The 22,303-nt window shown below is 43.1% G+C and overlaps 1 protein-coding gene and 1 non-coding gene across 2 annotated transcripts; both read right to left on the reverse strand.

The window, feature by feature from the left end:
• Nucleotides 1–6,989: 6,989 nt before the first annotated feature.
• LOC110518882 (terminal nucleotidyltransferase 5A) lies at nt 6,990–14,262 on the reverse strand. Its single transcript, XM_021596260.3, has 2 exons — nt 11,716–14,262; nt 6,990–11,089 (listed from the first exon to the last, which is right to left on the reverse strand). Exons 1-2 carry the CDS (start codon nt 12,142–12,144, stop codon nt 10,310–10,312), a joined length of 1,209 nt encoding a protein of 402 aa, XP_021451935.1. The 5' UTR covers nt 12,145–14,262; the 3' UTR covers nt 6,990–10,309.
• Nucleotides 14,263–15,221: 959 nt separating this feature from the next.
• Nucleotides 15,222–15,274, reverse strand: LOC118964365 (U7 small nuclear RNA). Its single transcript, XR_005051415.1, has one exon. It is a non-coding gene; the product is annotated as a U7 small nuclear RNA (small nuclear RNA).
• Between the last annotated feature and the right edge of the window lie 7,029 nt (nt 15,275–22,303).

Consider the following 22,303-nt stretch of genomic DNA (forward strand, 5'->3'; position numbering starts at 1 on the left):
TGCTCTCCACCTCTCAATATCACCACCCCTCTCTGTCTCTCTGTCTGTCTCTCTCTGCGCCAGTGATGTGTGGTGAGGGCAGTGGCTGGGTTGGCACTGGCTATTATCAAAATCAGATTTACTCACAAATAGGGTTGCAAAGGGTCGGAAACATTCCGGTAAATTTCCGGAAATTTTCCATAGGAAGTTAAGCCCTGAAATTTGAGGGATGTAGCTTAAATTCATCAGAAAAGTTAGCTTATATTATAACAGTGAAACTTTTTTGAGGGATGTAGCTTAAATTCATCAGAAAAGTTAGCTTATATTATAACAGTGAAACTTTTTTGTGGGATTCACATAAGGCAATTCTAGGTTTTGTGGCATATTTTGGTAAAACTATCCCCAATTCAATGGACTATCCTCATCACATGTACAGCTGATTATTGCACACTAATGAGATGCTATTGAGCCCACACGACTACACAGTCTGAGGCAAGGACTACATGCTTTCTGGTAAGTTTTGTTTACAATACTGGGTGGGGTGAATATATTTTATATGACCATACAGGATTTGTTGTTAACTAGTAAGTAGTAGCCTACAGAAAAGTGTGTTTAAATAATTTCTAAATTATTAACTTCTTATGGCTAGGGGGCAGTATTGAGTAGCTTGGATGAATAAGGTGCCCAGAGTAAACTGCCTTCTACTCAGGCCCAGAAGCTAGGATATGCATATTGTTAGTAGATTTGGATAGAAAACACTCTGACGTTTCTAAAACTGTTTGAATGATGTATGTGAGTATAACAGAACTCATATGGCAGGCAAAAACCTGAGAAAAAATCCAACCAGGAAGTGGGAAATCTGAGGTTTGTAGGTTTTCAAGTCTTTGCCTATCCAATATACATTGGAAAATTTGGTCCGATTGCACTTCCTAAGGCTTCCACTAGATGTCAACAGTCTTTAGAACCTTGTTTCAGGCTTCTACTGTGAAGGGGGAGAGAAGAAGAGCTGTTTGAGTCAGGTGTCTGGCAGAATGCCATGAGCTCAGTCCTTTCTAAAGACAAAGGAATTGCCCGGTTGGAATATTATTGAAGATTTATGATTAAAACATCCTAAACATTGATTCTATACATCGTTTGACATGTTTCTACAAACTGTAATGGAACTGTCGTCTGAACTAAGTGCCTGCCCCTTATGAATTTGGATTTGTTAACTAAACGTGCAAACAAAAAGGAGGTATTTGGACATAAATTATGGACTTTATCGAACAAAACAAACATTTATTGTGGAACTGGGATTCCTGGGAGTGCATTCTGATGAAGATCATCAAAGGTAAGTGAATATTTATAATGCTATTTCAGACTTCTGTTGACTCCACAGCATGGCTGTATGGCTTGTATTGGTCTCTGAGCGCTGTACTCAGATTCTTGCATGGTGTGCTTTTCCGTAAAGCTTTTTTAACATCTGACACAGCGGTTGCATATGGCACCAGCCTTAAGCACAGTGCCCCCGGTTCGCCAGAACAGCCCAACCTTACTTTACCTGGTTGAATGCTCCCCGTAGCCCGACCAGTGCGGCGAGGTGGAATAGGCCGCACTGGTCGGGCTACGGGGAGCATTCAACCAGGCAAGGTAAGGTTGGGCAGGCTCGGTGCTCAAGAGCTCCAGTGCGCCTGCACGGTCCGGTATATCCAGTACCACCTCCACGCACCAGCCCTCCGGTGGCAGCCCCCCGCACCAGGCTGTCTCTCCGTCTTCTGCCTACAGGGTCTCCCGCCTGTCCAGCGCTGCCAGAGCCTTCCTCCTCTGCAGCGTTGCCAGAGTCTCCCATCTGTCCAGAGCTGCCAGAGTCTCTTGTCCAGCCAGGGGCTGCCAGAGATGGCAGCAAGCCAGGGGCTGCCAGAGCCGCCAGCCAGGGGCCGCCAGAGCCGTCAGTCAGCCAGGATCTGCCAGAGCCGTCAGTCAGCCAGGCGATGCCAGAATCGCCCTTCATTCCGGAGCTGCCGGAGTCTCCCGCCTGTCCGGAGATGCCAGAGTCTCCCGCCTGTCCGGCGCTGCAGGAATCCCCCGTCCAATCGGGACCCATGTCTAGGGTCCCCAGTCCAAGGTCGGTGGTGAGGGTCGACGCTTTAAAGAGGCCACGGAGGCGGGCGAAGAGGCGCACTAGAACTATGGTGAAGTGGGGTCCACATCCCGCGCCAGAACCGCCACCGACAGACCCTCCCATATAGGTTCAGGTTTTGCGGCCGGAGTCCGCACCTTTGGGTGGGTGGGGGGTACGGTCACGTTCTGACCTTTATTTCCTTTGTTTTGGCTTTATTTAGTATGGTCAGGGCGTGAGTTGGGGTGGGCAGTCTGTTTGTGTTTCTATGTTTTTTCTATTTCTGTGTTTGACCTGATATGGTTCTCAATCAGAGGCAGCTGTTTATCGTTGTCCCTGATTGAGAACCACATTTAGGTAGCCTGGGTTTCACTGTTGGTTGGTGGGTGTTTGTTTCCTGTGTTAGTGCTTGTGCCACACGGGACTGTTTCGGCTTGGTTTATTTCACATTATCGTTTATTGTTTTTGTATTTCATAGTGATGAGCCTTTTCTTATTAAAATCGTCATGGACACTGACCACGCTGCGTATTGGTCCGATCCTTGCTATACCTCTTCAGACGGAGAAATCTGCCGTTACAATTACTCCAGGTTTACACACACAATGTTTACACACAATGTTTAGGCAATACGCATGCGCAAAATTTTAAATCGTCAATGCAACGAATGAAGCTACTTCAAACTAGGCAAAGCAGCGACGCCTATAATGACCCTGTCCGTTAACAGTGACTGGAGTCAGGAATGGTCGTGTTCATCAACGATTTGAATGGATGAAAAGGAAGGCATGAACAGACCCTGGTACAGTTTTAGCAACAACAACAAAAAATATTATAAAAACCAGCAGAATCATTGAGGAAAGACATCAGGTAACAAAATGTTATAGATTTTTTTACAATTTTTTTTAGGGGGCTTTTGGTAACATTTTTTTAGGGGGCTTTTGGTAACATTTTTTTGTATTAGATTATCACAGGGTAAGCACCACCTACCCTGACTGCATGTCACTACTCTGCACCTCTCCTTCTGTCTCTCTGACTCCCTCTCTCTTTCTCTTCAGTGTCTCCAACTCTCTCTCTTCCCTTTCATTCTCTCCGAATCTCTCTCCTCCCATTGTATCCCCTCACAGATTCTCCTGCTCTCCCTGTATCCCTGTTTCACCCCATTCTCTCCTCTCAGTTGATCTGACTCTCTTTATTCCCCCATCTGTCTCTCCACCAGTCTTCCCTTTTGATACTCCTGCTCCTCCGACCCCTCTCTTCGTCTCTCTCTCTCTCTGTTTTTCTATTATCTATAATAAAAGATAACACACTATACTCAACACACCAGACTAGAGGTATGTATAGAAATAAGGAGTACTGGCACTGAGTGGAGTGCCTGTTCTCAGAAAAGCACACGGCAACACAATTAAGGCTGTGTGATCTCCTGTTACCTTTTGTCATTGATCGTCGACACACTTCCCTCAACAAAAGCCTGGGGGCCTGCCTGACTGTCCTACTTTTCATCAATTCATATCTTTCAGCTGGGAGGATTTACTCTGTCCTCTTCCTGTGTGTTATTTTGGAAGAACTCTGTGTCACTCAGACTACATTGTCATGGTCTGTTCTCAAATGGGATGATGGAGATGACGTGGCGCATTGGTTACGCCAATGACAGTCGTGGCACAGGTAAGGAGGAGGTTCACTGTCATAACCAACATGTTTCCTTCGTTAGCTTTCATTAGGATGTTTATAGTGGCGTGACACTGTTGAAATACAGAGCCGTGTTAAGTACCTGAATCACCTGGTTCAACTGTAGAAGGCCAATGGTTAAACAGTATAGAACAGAACAGAATATACATTTTGGGGTGGCTAGGCTCTGGGGGAATTGTTACTGTACTTGGTGTTAACTAAAAAAAGATGAATGCCACAGTAATACCGCTCAAACATGATGAAATGACTTGTGAGTATAGGTAGCCTATATGAATATGTTGGAGAAGGAGGTTGTGTATTTCCCACATCGGAGCAATTGCCATAGACTCAAAAAAAAAAACAGGAGTAGATCAGGGGCTGTATATTAAGCGTCTAAGAGTAGGAGTGCTGATTTAGGATTCGTTTTGCCTTTAAGATGACAGTGAATTAGATAACTAGAACAGAACTCCTGTTCCGAAATGCTTGATACATTTGGCCCAAGTCTGCCCCCATAGACTATACAAACAGTAGTAGTCTAGGACTGGCTGTCTGTGACCCTTCGGTGACTCTGACCTCTCACTCTCTCTACACGGCTGTATTCACCATAGCTGTTGAATGCTCCCTAAATGCTCCCTGGAATTTGTTTACAATTGCCTCTCAAAGTGAGGAATCGTGGCCGTATCCAGTCTGTTTAGTGTTCCACACTTTTCCAAGTGAGAAAATTGCTGCCTTATTGAAATGACTAGGCCACGTAGTAAATCACAACATTGGCTCCCGTCCTTGCATGGTGGGTTGGCCACGCCGAGTCTCGATCCAACAGTCCTTGGCTTATTTCATAACAATCTTAATCTGGAAAAATGAGAGGGAGAGCGAGTGAGAGCAAGCGGGTGAGAGCGAGCAAGATAGCGAGAGAGAGAGAAAATCCCATGAAGTAGCCGGCTACTCTCCAATCCCCGGGTGGAAAAGCCATTAACGAATTCGGAGGAGCAACATTGGCTCCTGTCCCTGCATGGTGGGTCGGCAGCGGCAAGTCTCGCGCCAACAGTCCTTGGCTTATTCCATAAAAGCCTTAATCTCGAAAAGAAAGAGAGAGCGAGAGCGAGAAAATCCAATGGAGTAGCCGACCACTCCCCGGGTGGAAAAGCCATTAACAAATTTTTGAGGAGCTCTGCATCAGGGAATTTAAGGATATAAGATAGATCAGTTTTTCAGCCATCCAACAACCTCCCCCATTCCCTCCCACAACATGTAATCAATTAACTGAAAAATGATGTGAGCCTCTTAACTATTGCCAATGTTTTCACTGCTGTTGTCTTTTGGAGAGTCACGTGACGGTGGACCTTGGATCTCCCCCAAGCACACTGTCTGCTATATATCATATTTAGTTTTGTCTAGTCTCATCCCTTTCAAGCAAAGACAGGCCATTAAGAACACAGCAAACTGGCCAGTGTTAAGTAGTGTTGATTTTTCAGTGTAACATTTCTAGTGTTGATTCAGAAATGAGATTATCTGTAAATGGTTAAATGAACACAGTAAAATAACCCCAGTGTTGGTGTAATAATCAGAAATTAACAACAACAAAAAACAGCCATCAATGTCATATTTCCCAGGATGCTCTATCGCAGTTTATTTCTTTATGATTTGTTTCTATGTTTTTGCATGTGCATTGACTGTGTATTAATTATTCTTATGCTACTCAAATATAAATACCACACATTTTTCTACACCAATCCAATCTGTTACTTTGACGTATTGCCCCCATTAATGTAATGGTTGTTCTAGTTTAGATGATTTAAGTAGTCTCATATTTCAGTTTTCCCAACCCTGGCATTCATTATGAATACAGCTTGCGGGTAAATACAAATTACAAATGTTGAATATCCCCACTCAGTCTGGATTCCAATAGGAATTGCACATCACTTTGCAAGCCAGCATAGTGTGACTTGCAGGCCTGAAGTGACCTGTAAATCATACGTTTCAAGCCAGTGTACAGCAAAGGGGTAAAACTAGGCCCTCAATATAAGGACTTGTGAAGTATGTATTGTCTTAAAGAATGTGATTTTAATGATAACATATTCACTTAGAATCTCACTTGGTGAAGGCCACAGGACTGAAAATAAATGAATGCAACAACCATGTCTCTGTCACTAACAAATACAGTCATGGGTGGAAACTACATTTCACTCGAAAGGCAAGGCACACTAGGAAATATGCAAATAAGCCTTTACACTAAGGAAAGTGTTAATTTAACACTGAAAGTGTTACACTTAACATGCTCAGACTTGCCTAGTTAAATAAAGGTCAAATAAAATTAAACATAAAAAAAAATAAAAGCATGCTCAGTGTTGATTCAACACTGGAGAATGTGCTGTGTAGGCATCACTTATATATGTTTTCTGGTGTTTGAAGCCGGCTGCACTAAGGAGATATTGGTGAAGCTGAAGGTACATGTGATCAGATTGTCCAAACGTTTGGAAAAGTGAAGTGTGTATCTGCAAGCATAGAGCAGTCACCCATTTCCTTTTCAGTGAAAGGGATAATGTCCTTATCATGGCTCCTAAATATAGCTTACTTACACTGTACTTTACTTACTCATCTTACTCTGTCTGTCTCTCTCCCGCTCTCTCTCTATGTGGGACAATGAGACATGTGACCCATACTAGAGCTAAGTTGCTTTAGAGCTCCATTTCCATCCATGAAACTGGTCCATTCACTGCTACCCTGCCCTTGCCTGATCAGTCAGTCAACATTTAAAGTGTTGTGGATGGGGGGCACGGAGTAATTCTGAAAGAGAATTTGATGAGCAGGCAAAGATATTCACAACACAAAAGCGTCAAAGTCTCTTTTTGGGTGGACGCAAATCCCTCACACTCACCACCAGCTATTTCTGGCAGCGGTGGAGTAGTTCTCTCTGACCGGTGCCCATTGGGTCTGGTCTGCCAGGATCTGGCCACGATTGTCCTCTGTAAGCAGGGAACCCAGCCTTCTAAAAGCTGCTGAATGGCTAGCGTCAGTTAAAAGAGATGCCCTCTCATGAAAAAGAAGCCTGAAGTCAGTTGCCTTGATGTGCAGACCATTGAGGCAAAGCCTGGATATTGAGTGTTGGGGGGTGGTTTAGGGAAATAGTGTAACGCTAGACAGGAACAATCAGAATCGAGATAGAGCAGACAGTTGAGCATTGTCGTCAACACAATTCAGTCACAGAACCCACAAACATTGTTACAAACAAGAAACGGAAATGAAAATTTGGTTTTCATTTTTTTTTTTAATGATGAAAACATCCTTTATCTTCAAAACAGGCATTAACAAGATCTGGAAAAAAAAATGTAAGCTGAGAAATGATATTTTGCAAACTGATCACAGACTCCAAAGCGCTGCAACATGGTCTGATACAGTTATAAAAAATAACAATCGTAAAAAAATACGAGGCAGGCTCTTTTTCTATTTTTGTTGGTTTGATGGATAAAGACTGCATGAATAGGAGGTGACAAGTTGAAACAATGCATACAAGACCATAGTAGCCTGTGTGTTGCTGGCCAACTACATGGTAGACTGGTGCTGGCTTAACTGTTCTGAGCCAATTTCACAGAGTGAGAAGAGATGGGAATACACACCGCCTGCACGATCCAGACGATATCATCAAAATGTACACAGTCAAAAAGAAAGATGTTTGAACAGAATGTGTGAAATAGCAAAATAGGGAAAAAGGAGTACAGAATGATTTGAGTCGAGTGCATTTCTCTCTGTTCTCTTGACCACCCAGGTTACAGTCACACAGTGGTCACCGAAGTCGTTTCACATCCCCTTTGGAGTGCCTCCGCCCTGTAGAACTCCATTAATGTCCATTCACTTTCTCCCTAAGGGGGCTGCATTACTACTTGCACATTATGGGAGTGAGGGGAGAGGAGAGAGGACAAGAGTAAGATCTCATCAGTGGAGACAAAGAGAGTAGTTTCCTTAAGACGCCCTAAAGAGTTGTGACATGACCCATTTGTACAGAAGCGGGAAGCCCAGGAATCCCACCCAAAGGGAAAACACTGTTTATTCTTCTCTAAAGATACATACTTTGATTTGTATAGTGCACAACAATGTTGCTATTTTTAATAACACTGTCTCTCACCCCAAGACCCACAATATTGGTGATGAATCATCGTTCATTTTCCTCTTCGTGTCAAAAATCTATTCCTATCAGCTGAGGAACATATTTCAGATGTTATGTTTGAGAGATGGCATTAGAGAAACTGAATTAGCATCAGACAGTATTTCCCCATGGGCTCGGACCTTACAGCGTAGCAGTTAGATCATGCAACCACTGCCTAACCTAGCCTCATTTAAAAAAAAAGAAGGTTATTTACAGTAATACCATGGCAGTGCACCAACCCAGGAAACGTTATCAAAGCTCATAAGGCATGCGAGGATATCAGAGTCCCCAGAGAAGAAGAGGCCCCTTGACATAAGAGGTCAAACTAGGCTTAATAGACTACCTCCCTAAAGTTGTGCTGTGTGTACCAGGACCCCTCTCTCTCTCTCCCCCCCTGCCTATTCTCTCTGCTTAGGTCATCTTAAGATGGGAGAAAGAGGTTTTACCACGGTATATCTGTCTGTATGTCGGTCTGTGGTGAAAGCCAGACAAACCCCTTCACCAGCTGCACCCATCTCCCCAGCCCAGCTTCCTGCCTCTCGCATTTTACTTCTGTCCCTAGAGCGTCTGTCCCTCCCCCTACAGCTCAGTATCTGTACTTCGATATTAAAAACAACACGTCCTCAACCTCTCTCGCCATCGACAAAAGGCCGAACACTCATTCAACATTGGGCAAGCGGCAGATAAACATTTGACACAACATTTGCTGGTAGGTTTGAGCCCACCCAAAGCGAGCGCAATACACTGCAGACACAGCCCAGATAAGTTCAACCTCTTTGGCAGCTGCGTACTTCCCTGCTAGAGTGTTACAGCAAATAATGTCCCATCACAGGTGTCTCAGCAAATATCATACTAGAAGGCAGCACAGGAACACCCCGACTTGCCTCTTTGCCCTTTGATCCGATTGGTCTCTCTTTCCTTATGCATCTATTTCTTCCCGACACAGGTTTTTCATTCCCTCAGCCTGCTGTGAACTTGCTACAAAAAGGTGAATTAAAAGAGAAGCACCCCAATACAAAATACAGTAAAGTTTAAAACCATGTGAAACTGAATATACAGTAATCCTTATGAAACTGAAAACTACAGGATGTTGCCTTTCTTTTAACGCGGATCTCTGAAAAGCTCACCAAAGCGGTCAACGTGAACAACGACAAAACAACATTAAACCACCTCGACACAAACTAATATTCCCGTGGAGTTTGTCTGAAAATGACTATGGGAGAGCAACAGCAAACAACGCTCTCGTCTCTGTGGCTTCAACGCACCTATGGGGAGGTGCTGTTATTATTCATTGGAGCTGGAATGGTTAAAATATCTGCAAATGTTAATGCAAGGTTCTGTATCAACCTGTCAAACTACTTTGTACAAAGTACAGTAACACCCCATCTCTCCCCCATCGACTAATACTCTGACTGCAAGGGGATATGTTGTTTTCTTCCAAAAAAATATGACAACACGGACTGTATCAGGATTTGAATCGGGATTTTACGGTCACATTCACAAGCCTCTGGGGTGCTATTGTCTTGTGTGCCTGACAAAAACCAGACTGGATTTATTCACAAAACGGTATGGCCTACTGCTCATTATTCCTCTGCCTACACTACTGATAGGCGTTAGGCACTTAAAACACGTTCACATATACAAATATAGATCGCATTATACATTTGTTTTCTTCCCCACCAAACGTGGGTATTAAAAACAATAAATGAAAAATCTTTGGTTTGTAAACACATCATCATGTTCATATCAGTCATTACTAGTTAAGGTGTAGTTTCTGTCATTCCAAGCTCGTGATGACATCTCACCTCACCAGAAATAAAGAGAGTTTTATGGTGCTCTAGTAACCCCTGTGTTGCTGGGACATGGCCCAGCGCGCGTCAGGGTGCAAGCCGCACACCCCTTAAGAGAGCAAAGGGGCCTGCATCCTCCTCACGGCCAAGGAGGCAGCTGGACACCACAGGACACAGATGCAGCCACACATTATGTTCCGTCTGTCGCTCAATTCCACAGCATTTTCAGTTCGCAACAGAGTCAGTCAATCCAGGTCAGGGTCAATGAAAGTATTGTTGCGGCTTTCACTCTTGTCCATCGTTGTTTGCATTGTATTGGGCAAAACCCCATCCCATACTTCCCAAGCTTGGGTTGTGTGTCAGACAGGGTGGCATTTTCACAGTAAACTGTCCTGCCATTGGTTTAAGATGGACCTCACAGGAGCTGAGACCCAGCTGTTATTTCCCCCCCCCCCCCCCCCCCCCCCCCAGCATCACACTCTAACAAAACATAACAACACATTTAAATGCAATACAGGATGGTGGGGCATGGGGATACCCTTTTCTCATTCATTCATCTGAAAAACACTTTACAGTGATAAATGAATCAGACTCTCCCCTCCCTCTTTCTCTCTCACTCCTTCCTCCCCGTGTGCTGTCTCAGTTGCAGGGTAGCCAGGTGGAGTAGGCATGCCGCTGGCAGTGGAACATGGGCTGTACCTGGGCTATGTAGTAGTTACTGAAGTTACCGTCTGCCACGTAGGCGGCTGGCTGGTAGTAGCAGGTGACGTTAGCCACGTTCGGGATGAAGTTCTGCTCGGCCAGCACGCGCACCGCCAGCATGGCGATCAGCCCCAGTGTCTGCCGCCTCTCATGTCCCATCAAGCACACCGTACTCTCGTTGACCACCCCATGCAGGGTCATCAAGTAGTCGTACTTGCGGTCTTCCAGGCCCACAAAGTGGTTTTGCAGGTAGGACTCCAGCTTGCGCTGCTGCTCGCTGATATCCGAGAAGTCGATGAAGAAGCGTGAGCACATGTAACGCTGCAGGGACTTCATCTCCGTCTCGGAGTCGGCGTGAAAGCCCCTTACCAGCAGGTGACAGTACTTGAGCAGGCCGCCGCCCCGGATCTCCTCTGGGTTGCGGGTGCAGATCACCTTCTGGCGTAGGTGGTCGAGGGCAGCACCAAAGTCCCCAAACACACTCTCACCCACGATGGTGGGATGGAAGGTCTCGGCCATGGGGTTCTCAGAGCATTCATAGAATAGCAGCAGGGAGTCCAGCTTGATCTGGAAGGAGTCCACGCTAAACTCAAACTGCCGCCTCAGAGAGTCTACGAACTTGAGCTCCACGTTCTTGCCTCTGTTATTGGAGAGGGAGATGAGGCTCCAGTGGTCTGAATCATTGCACACCTTCACCATCTTCTGCACATAGGCTTCCTGTCAGACAGAAACACAAAGGGAAAAGACATCTTTAGCTCCAGTTGTCAATGGATAGAAATACTGTTTGCATACTTTATAAAGGCACTTTGCTCAGTTAAAAGGAATAGCTGTCAATGGGTTTTAAAAATACTGTATACACACAGTATAAAGGCTTTGGCGCCACTATGATCTTAAACGAATAACTGTCATGGATATAAATACTGTATGTAGCCTACTCCTAATCTAAATCCAATTCAACTGATACATGCACTAAATCAAGAACAGGTAATCCTGCATAGCTCCATATAAAGACGTATTCGTGTAATTACATTGGCCCATATTTTCTGTGCATCTTTCTGTAGCCTACAATAAGGGGCAAACATTGGCTGCCCTGTCTATTGAACTTAGGTGGCCAAGGAGACGGGATCTGCATTAAATGGGTTTACTGCAATCCTCTTAACTGAATACATTCATACTTATCAGTAAACGGGTCTTATTGCGTTTTCAAATCTCATGCACAATGATGTGCAAAAGGGCAAAGGTGCGTAAAAGCCCAATTAGCCATATTCATTAATTAATGAAATTAATTTCTAAATAGCTATTTGATTTTTTTCAATAAATGTTCCATGGAAAGTGTAGCCTACCTTTAAAGTCAATGGTGATATTTTTTGCTTATTCACCCCGTCAGGTAAGAAGTCCAGGAGACAGTCCAAAACGATATCCTTCACAATCTGAAAATCACTTTCCCCTTTCATATCCGCGCAAAAGATTAGGTCAAGGTCCTTGTAGCCCAGTCCGCTATCCTCGTGAAGAACGTGGCTTGCAGCAGACCCGTTAAGCCGCACGTCCCGGACGTGGATATTCCTCTCCTCCATGCGACTACGCACCACTTTCACTATTTGTCGGGGTTTCATCTCCAAAGTGGGGAAGTTTCCCCGGCCGTGGATGGGAATGGTCTCCGTCAGGATGGCATCAAGGCGCTGCACTTGTTCCCAGCCGAGAACGCTGATATTGCTGCTTTCAACCTCAGCTATAGTACTAGCACCAGTGCAGCTGTTATCTTCTTCGGACATTGTGGAGAAAATTAAACGGCAATTGACTATGAAGTTTCTTTAGCGACAGGTCCGTATCCAAATGTGGATTTTACGCACAGTGACAGTAGGCTATAGAGGGGCAATGTCAACTTCATCCACATCGGTATCTTCAGTCAGAGTGCAGTATCTCCTCTATATTATACTGTAACATAAATCAAATCAAGGCGAAATAGGCTAGGCTACTCAATGCGCAGTAAAGAAATGACAGCTGCGTACTCCGGTTGACTCGCGCGTCTTTTGTCGTGAGAGAAGGGAGGACAGTGAATAAGATCTTCTCTCAAAGATAGATCTTCTGCCTTTTTCCTTTCTTTAAAGGGCGTGAAACGTTTCCTCATCGGTTATCACTCAGTGTATCCGAGCTGTGCGCATCGCCGTCTTTGGTGCTCGTTGGTATACCAGGAGTTCTGTGTTCGGGCTGTGACTCCATCGCCTAAGGCCCGCCTATGATTTATTGAATTTGCATGAATACGCAGTTCTGCAGTGATCAGCCCTCTGTGGAATCCCCGTGGATTGTGACGCGCAACTTCTAAATATTTGGATCCCTTTTCGTCTCCAATAAATTCTTAAAGCCTTCCATGTCACGTGAAACGGATGTGGTTTAGTTTGGCTACTTTTGTTTTCCATCAAAGTTAACCGTTACCTGTCCATTGTGCTTGGCTTGTGGGCGTTGCTTCTCGTTGAAAGGCAGGTACAGTTTTAGGAATGTCACATGATATGTACAACCCCTTATCATTTGAACGAAGATAAGTTTGAGCGACGTCAACAGCCTGGGGTTTGATCCCAGGTTTTGCGGACAACTGGCCCAGCGCCGTCCGCGGTAGGGGATGGTCATTGCCTTGGCTCCTCCGACACATTGGTGTGGCTAACATCCGGTTTAAGCGAGCAGTGTTGAGCAGAGGTAGGCGGCCAGGAGGGTCATGTTTTCGGAGGACACATGACTCGACCTTCACCTCTCCCGATCCCATTGAATAGTTGCAGAGATGAGACCTAATTCGGGGAGAAAAAATATATACTATTGTGGCCATACCATCGGCCTGGTTAGTACTGGGACCGGAGACCACCTGGGAATACCAGGTGCCATAAACATAAAAAATAAAGTTACAGCGAAATCTGTGCTCACCAATAGCAAATCGGACTTCTTACTACAGCCGCAATATAGCGGCGTTGGCAAAAAGGTGCCGGTTTTCAGGTATACAGAATTTAACCTAACTTGAGGGACACCGCACAGGCGTCTTTCTACGCTTGCTATGTTACTACAGCCGTGACCATATTGATATAGGTCATTTATATACACAAACAGAACTGTAATTTTATATAGTCTCTTGTGAAATGCAAGCACCGTTAATTAAAAATATAATAGCCTAATGTGTCCTCCTTTGAGTTGAAATCACATTGTTTTAAGTCGTAATTTATAGGAGATGTAAGGTTTTCACTATAAAGAGTTGTTATTTTGACTTGCAGGATTTCATAGACCATACAGAAATTGTGGAGCAAAAGCCTACTTTGAGTTGACATTGCCATACCGCCCTCTATGGGAAAGAGGAAAAAGTTGGAGTACAATCCCAACCAAATCTGAGTCATTTGAAAAATATCCAGCAACAACATATTGTGAGCAGTGGTGTAAAGTACTTAAGTAAAAATACTTTAAAATACTACTTAAGTAGTTTTTGTACTTTACTATTTATATTTTTGCCAACTTTCCCTTATACTTCACTACGTTCCTAAAGAAAATAATGTACTTTTTACTCCATACATTTTCCCTGACACCCAAAAGCACTCGATACATTTTGACAGGAAGATGTTATAATTCACACACTTACCAAGAGAACATCCCTGGTCATTCCCTACTGCCTCTGATCTGGCGGACTCACTAAACACAAGTGTGTGTGCCCCTGGCTATCCTTAATTATTATTATTTTTTTTAAATACAAAGGATTTTGAAATGGTTTTTACTTTTCATACTTAAGCACATTTAAGCAATTACATTTACTTTGGATACTTACGTATATTTACAACCAAATAATTTTTGACTTTTACTCAAGTAGTATTTTACTGGGTGACTTTTTCTTGAGTCATTTACTATTAAAGGTATCTTTACTTTTACTCAAGTATGATGATTGAGTACTTTTTCCACCACTGATTGTGAGTCATAATGGAGAATGACACTTCCTACAGTTTGTCTATTTTAGAGCGTTCCAGTTTTCCTATACTGATATTTACTTGCTGTGTTGAGCAAACGTCATAAATATGCCACTTATAGCAAATGTTTTCTCTTAAGGCGACTTGCAGTACAGTGAGTGCATACATTTTTAGTATGTGATCCCTGCATGAATTGAACCCATGATATGGCCTTCCTAGAACCACACAGGACCAACACATACCTAATTATGGTTTCCCTAATGTCATTTCCTAAACCAGGCTCCTAAACTCTCACCTCTAAAGAACACTCTCTTTCCTAAATATAGTTCCTAACCACCAACCCTATGGTTGTTTCTATCAAACAGTAGAAGACCTGATTTAGTGCCTGGTTAAGCTGAATCTGATCTCAGCCCACGTGAAAAAATACTATAGTATACTATGGTATAAATACTATAGTATTCACTGTAGTGTTTTGTGGACTTTACTGTAGTATTCACTGTAGTGTTTTGTGGACTTTACTGTAGTATTTTGTGGACTTTACTGTAGTATTCACTGTAGTGTTTTGCGATGGCAAAAAGACTACAGTGAATACTGTAGTATTTACTATAGTATTTACAGTTAAGTATAGTGTTACATTCTGGCCTTAGTTCCTTTGTTTTGTCTTTATTTTAGTATGGTCAGGGTGTGAGTTGGCGTGGGCAGTCTGTTTTTCTATGTTGGTTTCTGTGTTCGGCCTAGTATGGTTCTCAATCAGAGGCAGGTGTCGTTAGTTGTCTCTGATTGAGAATCATACTTAGGTAGCCTTTTTCCACCTGTGTTTCGTGGGTGTTTATTTTCTGTCTTTGTGTATGTCGACAGACAGGACTGTTTTCGTTCGTTCACTTTATTGTATTTCAGTGTTCAGTTTGATTTGAAGTGGAGGCTTTCTCCTTCAGAAAACCTACTGGAGAAATACTGAAAGAGCACATTTTCCTTAACCTGTAGGTAGGTCGGTCTGGGGTCTGAACGGATAGTTCAGAGCTCCCTGCTCTTTTCTATAACCTGTAGGGAACACAATATGTGATCTATACTTAGCATGTAGGTTTCTCACTAATGTGTGGCACAAATTGTAATGTGGGAGTGGGGAATGGGCAGAGTATACACAAACTAAATACTGTAGTATTTACTATAGTTAAAACGTGTAGTGTTTTTGTGGACATTACTGTAGTATTTACTACAGTCTTTTTTGCGGATGAGACTAATATTTACTATAGTATTCTAAAGTATACTACAACGTTCTATTGTAAGTACTATACATGATTGAGGGATACTACAGTGTGTAGTATAGTATTCTACGGTTTACTATAGAATTCTATAGTAAATACTTTAGTATTCTATAGTAAACTGTATTATTTTTTAATGTGGGAGGGGTCTTACCAATGTGGAGGGGATTTTAGCCTAGCGGCTCTGGAAGGCCTGATTAGCTCAGTGGTCTTGTGAATGTGAAGGGGATGTGACCAGCCCTGAAATATCCGACAATCTGAGTTTAATCCCTGTTTGCAACCATGCATTTCTCTCTTCTTGGCCAATATACCAACTGGCCTGGGCTAACTAGTGTTGTGAATGTGTGTTGTGGACATTAGCGGTCTCGGTTGTCTTGAATCCCTTCCCCCCCCCCCCCCATCATCATCATACCCCCTGGGCTTAATGCTCTCTGCTGAAGTGTGAGCAAAACAGCTGACACAACTCTAATGTCAGTGTCAGACTGAACCTCCATGTCACAGTGCAGCACAGCATGGCAGCTAGTATCAGAGAAACAGAGAACCAGACGCTCATCTCCATCAAACATCAGATGGAAACCTGCCAAAGCCAAACACACTTTGCTGTGCCATGTTCATGGCCGGGTTGGGGAGGGGCAGCCGTCAGGTCATCTATCAGGCAGTGCAGCCACCCAGCCCTGTAAACCCAGATTATCCCATTTACTCTTAGCCTACAGCAGAGCAGAGGTCCCAGAGCCTACCTGCACAGTCACACTCATCACAACAGGGGGTCGAGGCAGTCACATTCACATAGATCACTGATCATTTACAATCACACCCGCTCCGACATTGCTCGTCCAAATATTTATATCTTCTTAATTCAATTCCTTTACTTTAGATTTGTGTGTATTGTTCTAGTCAATGCTATCCTATTAAACTATTGCTGTATATATATACTATTCTATCCTACACATTCTACAGATAGAATATTTAGTATATCCACATACTGTCCATAATGTCTATACATCCCAACATATTATATATTTATACTCCTGACTCCGACATTGCTCGTCCTAATAATTCTACATTTCTTAATTCCATCCTTTAACGTTTAGATCTGTGTGTATTGTTGTCAATTGTTAGATATTACTTCACTGTTGGAGCTAGAAACATAAGCATTTTGCTACACATGTGACCAATACAAATGTATTTGATTTTGATTTGATGCATTATAGACTTAGATCAGATACATTCACAGCCATACGCATATTATTCGAATCATGCATCTCATTCACGCTACTGGCTTATACTGGGATAGCCAGCTTTTGATTGGTGGACGGTCCAATGAGAGATCACAAGTCTCTCAAACAATAACTCACATCTGGAAATGTATGTGAGGAGTCAATCTTTTTCCCGGGTGTGGAGGTATGGGTTGGCCTTCGTTCAAGAGCTCTGTGCACCAGCCATCTCCACTCCAGCCAAATCAGAGCGGTTGCCATAGAGACAGTAAGTGTATATTCCTCTACAATTTTTGATAGGGGCTGCATAGGGGGGGGGAAAGGGATATGCAAAAATTGTTGCATGGACAATCCTGAATTTTCTATCATTACAGATGACTTTATCTTCAGATGCCATAATCAGTGAGTGCTTTGAAAAGCAGTAGCGGTGTGTGGGTAAAATCACTGGGGAAGCCAAGCCAGGGGAAAAAAATGCCATATTACAACTTATGTGACAATTATGCGATAAGTGTGTTGTTTGCTCTATAACATGTTAGTTCATATGCCTTGCCTCAGTGATATATAGGCATAAAGGCCGAGACAATAAGAAGACAAAGCAGCAGAATAAATTCAACCACGCCTTTGTTTCATCACAAAACCGGAGAGCAACATCTGTCCACAAACCATATTGCATGTAACAAACAGTTACATGACCTACAGCATGGTCAATCAAGTTAATGTTTCAGACATTTTCGGACTACTAAACAACTATTGATTTAAAACCACAGAGAGTCGCAAATAAAACAGGAGATGCCTCCACTATTCATTCCACCACCATTTCAACTTCCACATCATCAAATCACCTATGTTTAGTCTAATACAGTGACAATTAAAAGATACCAAAAACGATTTAGTCCAATCAACGTAAACTAAATATGATGTGGCTGTCCATGGTACTGATTTCTGTGTGTGTGCGTACAAGTACAAAAAACATGTTGACTCAGCCTACTTGTAGAGAAACGCCAATGCCTCTCATGTCACCGAAACGGTCTTTGACTTTATCATACAGTAGGCTACACATGTTTAGTTTTTGTTGTCCTGGCTAAAATGCTTGTTCGCTAGCTTAACTTCCTTTAATGGGCAATGATGATCCAGCTAATTTACATCGGCCCACTACATCTAGCTACATAATGAACTTCCATCCTTTTTTGGCCAGGGACACGCAAACTGTATGAATTTATGGTTGGATCAAAATCACCTTCATAATCTTTGGCCAGTACAGAGAATTAAGTAAAACCACATGTCCAAATCCCTATCTCCATCCATGGCTAATTTAGGAAAGGACAATTTTAGCTAGCTAGCTAGACACCGGAGGAGAACAACACAACGAGATGCAACAATTAAAGTTCTCTCTGTCAATGTCATTTGGCTGTTGTTGTGATGTGATTGGTGTGAAGCCAAATCCAAACTGGTTTCCATTGACACTTTTTTTAGGTTGCATCAGGACCATTCACAGTTGAGCTGAGTCAGTTTAGCTCAATGCTTATTGACTATTATTTTATAATGTTTTTGTCAAGGGAGGCCAAATGCACGCTGGCTTCCCTTGCATTCAATATGCTACGGGCAGCAACAGTATCATACTCTTTTTGACCAGACAGCATCAGATAGATGGGCTGTCAGACAGAGGGGTGCTGTTTTGCTCGCTCGGATGCTTTCTTCAGTGAGATACAGTAAATTCAGCCTCTTGCAAATTGAAGGAAAATTCTGAAACAGAGAGATGAAAGAAATTATTTATGCATCATTTTTTGTTGGTACATTTTTGGGGGGGAAGCCTGGCTTCCCTTGGCATCCATGAAGGCACGCCGCTGTTGAAAATGCACCACGGAAGGACCTGACATCTGAATAGATCTTATTTCTCAACTGTGACTGTTGGCTCTCTCCCTCGTAAAACCAATATTTTACCGTTACAGAGAGCCTGCCTCCAGGGTCCATAAAATAAACGATCTGGACGGTTCGGTCCAATAAACTAAGGAGAGAAGCTGGGGTTTTCACTGTGCCAACCAGCTGACAGGAACCATTGGATCGATGCACTGTGAAGAGTCGCATCCCCTCGGACTGCCACGTCATCTCCCCTTCGAGCTCATCTTTAGAGTTAGAGACAGTCGGGGGACTTAGAATCTAATGTCTTAGTCACTATTCTTCACTCGTCTGCATCGTCCACATCCAACAACAACTACTGAAGGCCATTGACGTCCGAATGTTTTGAAAACAAAATACAATGGCTAACTAAACACGTTCTTAATTGTGAGCGAGAGTCCCTTTAGTCGAGCAGGACAGCTCGCTAGCTAATTCCTCAGATCATATGGAGAGGAGCGACACATGAACACATTACGCTAATGAGTTGGATAGAGGAGCAGGGCTCAAATTTTGGCGATGCGGTACCGGGGAGAGTGCACTGGTGTGTTTTCTAGTTAGACCTATTTTAATGTGCTGGATGAGATGCATGGGTTGTGGTGTCAGTATGTGGATTACCCAGAGGGCCATGGAGGTCCAGGGTCCTCTAGCGGCATGATGAGAATTTCTATCTCATTAAGAGCATTCGAGCCGGTCTGACCTCTCTCATCTGACCTCACTTTAACAGGATGGGGATGGAACCACCGGTTATTATGCTCTAACACGAGTGAAGGAGTACCAAGGCACTGATTAGATGGGAGTGGGGACTTAGGCCTATAGCAAATGCAAAAATATCGGTTCATACACATACGTTGCCACAATCGCTCTGGAACGTTCTACAGATGCCAAACTAAGATATCTGGAATAGGTCAGAGATGGAAAAGTTTTATTTCATGTGGTTTAACACCTTTCCTTCACTAAATCTGTGGTCTTCACCCCCTTTCCATAATGCCACGTTATTCTATCGTTCTACATTTCTAAGCAATTGATTAGTGGAGGCAAATGTGCAAAAAAAAAAGTAATTTCATACTTTCAGCAGCATGCATTTTTATCTCCTCTCGTTGCCTGTGAAGTTGTGTGGAAACCACTGACAAACATCTAGGCTAATCTGTTTCCTCTTGGCAGTTGACGTTTGAGATGTGAATAACATGAACTACCTTAGATTATAGATTTTTGTGTAGAGCTCTTGTAGCGAGACCATTACGGGAACTCTTGCACGTTATCTGCATGTACAAATGATGGTGATGCAAGATGCATTTTTCAAAGTTGCGAAGTACATTATCTTAGAAGTTGCGTGGGCAATGCATTTTGTGGGGATAAAGAGCTTAAGGTTTGTTCTATAGCACTTTACTTAAAGCCTGCAGGTATAATGAGGCGGTTATAACGCAGCGTAAGACATGTCATACGCATGCACAAGTCCTTAATAACGTCTTCTCATAATGATTCTGACGAAATACCATGCATTTTGAGTCAAATATTTCCCACGTAATTGTACTATACATCTTAGAATGAGCCATCATGAAAGCCTATACGCTTATAACAATTCCTAAAGACTTATACCTGCTCTTCTGCAGGGTTTTAAGTCATCTGTGTCCTCCCCTCTCGTTCCTCTCAAATGCCGTTGAAATCTTCTCCAACTCCTCCATCTCCCCCTTTCCTCTGCCTAAGATAACTAGATTTCCAGGTGGGTCACATTAGTTTGTCCTGCCGGAGTGATATTCCCGGTGCTGACGGCACAGTTAGTTTTGGGTGTGGATCAGAAGCTGCCGGATGGAATGGGATTTCCAGCTTTTCTCAGTCAACGTCTTTTGACTCCTAGCGAGATAGGGTCTTGGCAACTAATAAAGCAGCAGTTGCTTTAATATGGATGTTGCATGTAACTGTGTGAGTGTGCATGCCTGCATCTACAGTTGAAGTCAGAAGTTTACATACACCTTAGCCAAATACATTTAAACTGAGTTTTCCACAATTCCTGACATTTAATCCTTGTAAAAATTCCTTGTCTTTAGGATCACCACTTTATTTTAAGAATGTAAAAATTTCAGAATAATAGTAGATAATTATTTTTTATTTCAGCTTTTATTTCTTTCATCACATTCCCAGTGGGTCAGAAGTTTACATACACTCAATTAGTATTTGGTAGCGTTGCCTTTAAATTGTTTAACTTGGGTCAAACGTTTCGGGTAGCCTTCCACAAGCTTCCCACAATAACTTGAGATAATTTTGGCCCATTCCTCCTGACAGAGCTGGTGTAACTGAGTCAGGTTTGTAGGCCTCCTTGCTCCCACACACTTTTTCAGTTCTGCCCACAAATTGTCTATGGGATTGAGGTCAGGGCTTTGTGATGGCCACTCCAATACCTTGACTTTGTTGTCCTTAAGCCATTTTGCCACAACTTTGGAAGTATGCTTGGGGTCATCGTCCATTTGGAAGACCCATTTGCAACCAAGCTTTAACTTCCTGACTGATGTCTTGAGATGTTGCTTCAATATATCCACATAATTTTCCTACCTCATGATGCCATCTATTTTGTGAAGTGCAGCAGTCCCTCCTGCAGCAAAGCACCCCCACAACATGATGCTGCCACCCCCGTGCTTCAAGGTTGGGATAGTGTTCTTCGGCTTGCAAGCATCCCACCTTTTCCTCAAAACATAACGATGGTCATTATGGCCAAACAGTTTCATCAGACCAGAGGACATTTATACAAAAAGTATGATTTTTGTCCCCATGTGCAGTTGCAAATCGTAGTCTGGCTTTTTAATGGCAGTTTTGGAGCAGTGGCATATTCCTTGCTGAGGGGCCTTTCAGGTAATGTCGATATAGGACTCGTTTTACTGTGGATATAGATACTTTGTACCTGTTTCCTCCAGCATCTTCACAAGGTCCTTTGCTGTTGTTCTGGGATTGATTTTTACTTTTCGCACCAAAGTACGTTCATCTCTAGGAGACAGAACGTGTCTCCTTCCTGAGTGGTATGACGGCTGCGTGGTCCCATGGTGTTTATACTTGCGTACTATTGTTTGTACAGATGAACGTGGTACCTTCAGGCGTTTGGAAATTGCTCCCAAGGATGAACCAGACTTGTGGAGGTCTACAATTGTTTTTTCTGAGGTCTTGGCTAATTTGTTTTGATTTTCCCATGATGTCAAGCAAAGAGTCACAGCGTTTGAAGGTAGGCCTTCAAATACAGCCACAAGTACACCTCCAATTGACTCAAATTATGTCAATTAACCTATCAGAAGCTTCTTAAGCCATGACATAATTTTTCTGGAATTTTACAAGCTGTTTAAAGGCACAGTCAACTTGTGTATGTAAACTTCTGACCCACTGGAATTGTAATACAGTTATAAGTGAAATAATCTGTTAACAATTGTTGGAAAAATGACGTGTCATGCACAAAGTAGATGTCCTAACCGTCTTGCCAAAACTATAGTTTGTTAACAAGAAATGTGGTTGTGGTTGAAAAACAAGTTTTAATGACTCCAACCTAAGTGTATGTAAACTTCCGACTTCAACTGTATGTGTGCGCACCGGACAAGGAAGGAAAGCACACCGGAGAAGGAAAGCACACCGCTAGCTGCTAAAGCATTT

Source organism: Oncorhynchus mykiss, chromosome 3, assembly GCF_057628025.1.
Source record: "Oncorhynchus mykiss isolate SJ-2025 chromosome 3, ASM5762802v1, whole genome shotgun sequence".
NCBI lineage: Eukaryota > Metazoa > Chordata > Actinopteri > Salmoniformes > Salmonidae > Oncorhynchus > Oncorhynchus mykiss.

Excerpts from the sequence above, each read along its gene's own strand:
- LOC110518882 (XM_021596260.3), bottom strand. The coding sequence starts at position 12,144 with ATGTCCGAAGAAGATAACAGCTGCACTGGTGCTAGTACTATAGCTGAG. Across the intron at positions 11,090-11,715 it reads TATCACCATTGACTTTAAAG|GAAGCCTATGTGCAGAAGAT; the intron begins GTAGGCTACACT and ends TCTGTCTGACAG.